General features: G+C 44.4%; 1 protein-coding gene and 1 pseudogene across 6 annotated transcripts in view; one reads left to right on the top strand and one right to left on the bottom strand.

The window, feature by feature from the left end:
• The first annotated feature begins 250 nt into the window (after positions 1-250).
• Positions 251-5,632, top strand: part of NEK11 (NIMA related kinase 11) — a 382,694-nt gene continuing 377,312 nt past the window's right edge. For all 6 annotated transcript variants that reach the window (XM_049870713.1, XM_049870719.1, XM_049870714.1 and 3 more), the window contains exons 1-2: positions 251-377; positions 3,564-3,735. In XM_049870713.1, coding sequence (XP_049726670.1) covers positions 3,566-3,735 — 170 coding nt within the window. In that variant the 5' untranslated portion in view covers positions 251-377; positions 3,564-3,565. The remainder of the gene's footprint in view (positions 378-3,563; positions 3,736-5,632) is intronic.
• On the bottom strand, positions 1,515-1,632 carry LOC126068529 (uncharacterized; annotated as a pseudogene).

Below are 5,632 nucleotides of genomic sequence, written 5' to 3'. Positions count from 1 at the left end.
CTGGGATACCTCCCCCCTCCCCCCGTTCCGTGGGGCCGGGTCGGGCCAGCAGGGGTGGTGCTCTCATGAGCGGAGGCACGAAGTTACTAAGGGAAGCTGGGGAGTACGCCCCCAAATGGCTGCTGATTGGTTAGGAAGCTCGCCCGCTCTTTTTCCCCGCCCACTTGGCTCCGCGGACACTTCCGCCTCGGGGACTGGTTTTGGGACGCCTCGCCCAGACTTCCCAGCGTGCCCTGCGCTGTCTCCCTGACGACGCGGCTAAACAGTCGTGGCAGGTGGTGGTCCCTGAGCTCGGCGGGCGCCGCTGCCCCTCCGTTGAGGCCGGTGCTCTGGGCATGCTCCCGGGGCCGCCGCTCCTCTCTCCAGGACGGGGAAAGGTAATGCGAACGGCGCGCCTCCGGGCATTCCGAGCTCTGCAGCGCCGCGGAACGTGATCGTTTCAAGCAGCCCTGGCCAGACGACACCCCTTGCCATCTCTGGGCTTCTGTCCGCGGCTCTCTCATGTCCCTTGACTCCTTGCCTCCCGGATCTGCTCCAGTTTCCAGGGCGGACAAAAAAGTGTTGCTGGTGCTGCTCGATATACGTTAATCTGCTTTACGAAAACGTGAATTTTAAAAAAGTTGAGAAAACAAGGAAATTGTTCATTTTACCTTAACGTTGACGTTTACCTTTAAGGTTAGACTTCTACTTTTGTAGAACCTGGCCTCAAATCTGCTTCCTCTCGTTTACTAATATTGGGAAAAGAATAATTCAGCTTCAGGCCGTGATGAGCACTCCTTTTTCCCATGTCTTTTGCCCCCAGCCAGGTCAGCTTCACCTACAAGGGTCACTTTGCCTAAGGCAGTATTCTCTGCTTTCTCGCAGAGCTCATCCAGCTTTCTTAACCTTTTTTTCCCGGGTGCCAGTTGGTCTGCTGAACGCTTATTTTTGGTAACAGAGTTCAGCGAACACCTACTATATGCCAGGCGTGATGCCAGGCACCAGGGATACAGAGATAAAGGTGTGTTTTCCACACTGAAGCCCTGGTGTGGTGGAGGTGAAGGGGTTTTGACAAGTGAACAGGTAGTTCTGCAATTTAGACAGTGCCGTGCATTCTCAGGTTGATGGAATCCCAGAGGAGAGGAATGGAATAGATGGCTAAGGGTGGACTGTGAAGGAGGCATGGCTGAGTCTTTCAGGTTGGGCCAAATTTTGTCTAACAAGAGTCCTTGGGTGGCATAAAAAGTTAAGGGCTCAGCTGCTAAGGTTGAGCTGGAAAGGTTGGGGTTGAACCCATCCAGAGGCACCTCATGAGGAGGCCTGGCAATCTGCTTCTGAAAAGGTCACAGCCTTGAAAACCCTACAGAGTGCAGCTCTTCTCTGCCATACATGGGATCGCTCTGAGTCAGAACAGACTCCACCACGACTGGTTTGGTTTTAACTCTGTGACCCAGATCAAACGTGTTAGGACCTGCTGGGTTAACCTCTCACTTACAAATAGGAGCTGCTGGGAAATTGGAACTTCTCAGGTGAACTGCCTACAGCACCTGGTATCCCCAGGTGGTCTCCTATCTAAGTACTAATCAGGCCTGACTATGCTTAGCTTCCAAGATCAGATGAGATCAGGTGGTTCAGGGTAGTATGGCCGTAGACTGGGAGCCCTGGTGGCACAGAGGTTAAGAGCTTGGCTGCTAACCAAAAGGTCAGCAGTTTACAATCCACCATCTGCTCCTTGGAAACCCTGGGGGGTAGTTCTACTCTGTCCTATAGAATCACTATGAGTTGGAATAGACTTGATGGTAATGAGTTTGGTTTTTTCGGTCAGGAGAACTGAACTGGCTGCTCTAATTCTGTCTTTCACAAAATGGGGACCTTACACTAATCTTTGACATGGGAATTACTGCGTGATCTGAAGGGCCTTGTGAGTAGAAAAGGCTGTGAGTCCGTACGTTTTCCTGAACAGCCTCATTTGGCCAGAATATATCGCTCTTTTGCGAGCAAAGGAAGCGGACAGAAGGCACATTTGGAGACCTGCTTGGTTATTTTGTCAGCAGAAAATTTCACTGACATTTTATTTCCTGTGATCTTGATAACTCCACATAATTTTTTATTTCCTCTGATTTTTTGAGGTATGAGCCCCAACTCTGGGCCCCGATGCTAATGTTTTAGTGTTGTCAGGAACACCCAGTCACTCAGGTGGTTTAGTTTCTATTTCCACCTACCCTCCCCGCCCTGCAAAGAAAAGGCTGGCTACTAGTCGCCTCACTGGCATCTGGTGCAGCTTACGTGATTAAATACATTATTTCAAGAAGCAAAATACTGTACACAGGCATTTACTTGTTCATGTTCTATTTTGAGGATTATTTTACCCTCCCTGGTGGTTTTGTGGTCACTTGCCACCCCCACGTGACACCGGTTGGCCACATACTGCCGATGACATAGATAACACCTGTTTTATCATCGTAAAGAATGGGTTTTTGTCTTATAGCTGTGGAATTGTTAAGTATGGAAACCTAAGTCCAAGGTATAGGTGGTCTTCATTTTAAAATCAGGTTGTCATATAGATGTAAAACAAAAACTTAATTTTCACGGTTATTATCAAATCATTTCCCATTTTGATGAAATAAAAGTGATTTTACTGTGCTCATTCTTTTTTTTTATTCTTATGCGAAACAGTCCTGCCTTTGATAACTCTGTCATACACTGAGCAGCTTTTTGAGTAATGGCAGACTTACCTATGACACATTTGATATTCAGCTAACGATACAGTGCAGTTTGGGGCGTGAACTGCGTTTGTGACACTCTTTCCAATCCAGGGAGGTTAGTCTATACATAGTGTGTGTAATAGAAATGTCAGAAACAAGGTCAGAATTTGCTTAGGATGGGAAAAATTTCTGAGTCCTTTTCCCTTTTTAAGCTATTCTAATAAATGCAAAAGACATGGCTTAAAGTCTACTGAAAAAAACAAAAACAATCTAAAGGAGCCAGCATCATTGCTAATTTCTGGTTTAATCCTAACTCACCATTTGTGAATCCAAATAGACACACAGTGGGATGAAAGCATAACAAAACAAGGTTGATGGAAATGTATAGATTTTAGGAATTGACAGTGCTCTTGCATTTGGATTTTTTTAAGTAGGCGGGAAATGTAAATATTGAACTGACTACTGATTGTAAAACAGATACATCCCAGAACTTCAAGAAAAGTTGGCTGTAATGCATTTTTGCCAAATTTGGGGGTACAAAGGAAGGCTTTCTTCTTGTGAAAGGGTGCCGTCTATCGGAATCTGCAGTGTCTCCACCTCTGAACATTTTTCTCTCCAGGTGTTAAACTTGGCCGGTATGGTGTCATGTATTCTACTAATCCAGGGCCAGGTGTCTCTGTCAGCACTTTACACTTTTTGTTAATGATCATTAAAAAAAAAAAAAAAAAGATCATTAGCATCCATTAAACCTGATCTCTGGACTTTTCACTTTCAGGGTACTGATCTCAGAGTACTGTTTGGGTGAATTTGACCATCTCTTAGGAGACTTGAACGTTAAGTTTCTATAAACGAGTAAACCAGTTTCTCTCTTGTTTGAAGCAATGCTGAAATTCCAGGAGGCTGCTAAGTGTGTCAGTGGGTCAGCAGCTGTTTCCACTTATCCAGAGACTTTGGTTGCCAGAAGATACGAGCTTCTCCAGAAACTTGGCAGTGGAAGTTTTGGAACGGTCTATCTGGTTTCAGACAAGAAAGCGAAAGAAGGAGAGGAACTGTAAGTAAAAGTACTTCCTGCAGATCTTCAATTGGCTGCCCCCTGTGTGCAGCTCTGCAGTTGAGAACATGGAGTGCTGTCCACCCTGCTCCTTGCCTTAAGCAAGAATTTCCTAAAAGATAGAAATGCTCCTTGACTGATCATTAGATAAGGCTTTAAAGGCATTTCAGCAGGTGAATAAAGTATCCAAATGACCTAGAGAAGCAAATGGGGTTTATTACGTGAGAATGAGATTTTTATGCATACCGCAGTCTCAAATCCAACATTGCTTCCACCTAACTTGATTGGACCTCCTTGAACAGGAAGATAAGAATTGTATATGACGACTGCATTTTTAGCCATGATATGAAATGCAAATAAACGGTAATGCACACGTGAGGTGACCAGAGTGTACCAAAGCGAATGCACACGTGAGGTGACCAGAGTGTACCAAAGCGAATGCACACGTGAGGTGACCAGAGCGTACCAAAGCGAATGCACACGTGAGGTGACCAGAGCGTACCAAAGCGAATGCACACGTGAGGTGACCAGAGCGTGCCAAAGCGAATGCACACGTGAGGTGACCAGAGTGTGCCAAAGCGAATGCACACGTGAGGTGACTAGAGTGTACCAAAGTGAAAGTGGGATTAGTTTTCTTTTGCTTTTTGTGGAACGACAGAGATTTCGAAGACTGTAGTCAGCCCTCAAGTTAGATATTTAAACCAAGCAGGAGCTCCCACTTATGATTCGCTTATGTTGATTTTTCCCTTGGACCTTCTTTCTTTTGACTTAGAATTTTATAAACTTTTAGAGGAGAGAAAAACTTAATACTGTTTGACAGTAGGTCTCTTACAGATGAGAGTGAACCTTGAATTTTAGCTTAAAGTTTTTTGAATTTGCTGCAGTGAAAAATGAGTCGGAGCTGAAGGTAAGAAACTTGGACAACAGAAGCAGAGCAGGGAGTGCTCCTATGAAGAATGCTCTCTATGAGCCGAACCTGACAACAGTTAATCTAAAGCACAGCTAAGAATGTTAAAGGGGCAGAGAGCCTAAATTCATAGTGATGAAACGGTGTGGGTAGACTTGAGAATAGTTACCCAATGGGAAGTGTGTAACCAGTGTTATTGAACTGATCATGAAGAAGTTGTGAATGGATGTATGTTTGGTTGTGTGTATTGCCACCAAAAATAAATAATTTTTTTTTTTTTTTTTTTTAAAAAGAAAAGAAAGAAGGAGGAATGACCCAAGAAATCAGCCCTTAGCCCCAGAGGGCCTAGTTTCCATCCCATAAACAGAGGGTTTTAGGCTACTGCAAGTTCTTCCACTTTTGCCAATTGGATTTTGAAGTATGAGTTCAAAATCAATGTGGGAAATATGTTTTTATTTCTTCATGTTATAGGAATTGTAAAGGTAAAAGTAACTGATATACCTTTAAAAATCAACCCTTTAAATGGTCTCTGGGTCCAAATTTTTTAAAGTTGTAACTAATTATCTGGAATTCATGGTTTTCAACCAACACTTAGGAGAAGAATGGTGAGAGGGCTGTCACTTTCCTGGTGTCCTTGGGACATGCATTATGACTCCTACGGAAAAAGATTTCCCCTTAAGTCCTAAAGGCACTCTTTGGCCGTTGAGACCAGCATGATACATTTCTGACAATTACAGAGAGCCTTTAGGGAAACACTGAGAGTAAGACATACATCTGGCCTGGGATTTATAAAAACCACACTGGAGAACTGTATCAGAGAATTCACAGGAGGGGCTAAAAGGTTGATGTAAAAAAGTAGTATAAAGACCGGACTTGAAAGCTTCAGACTTGAGATGGTAGGTGAGTGTAGTGTGTGGGTGTGTTAGAAGAAAGAGAGGGAGATTGAGAATAAGCACAAGAGAGAAGAAGGGGCTGGTGGTTGGGAAGTGG

The sequence above is a fragment of the Elephas maximus genome, chromosome 27 (genome assembly GCF_024166365.1).
Source record: "Elephas maximus indicus isolate mEleMax1 chromosome 27, mEleMax1 primary haplotype, whole genome shotgun sequence".
Lineage (NCBI taxonomy): Eukaryota > Metazoa > Chordata > Mammalia > Proboscidea > Elephantidae > Elephas > Elephas maximus.
This window is presented reverse-complemented; position numbering and strand designations above follow the sequence as displayed.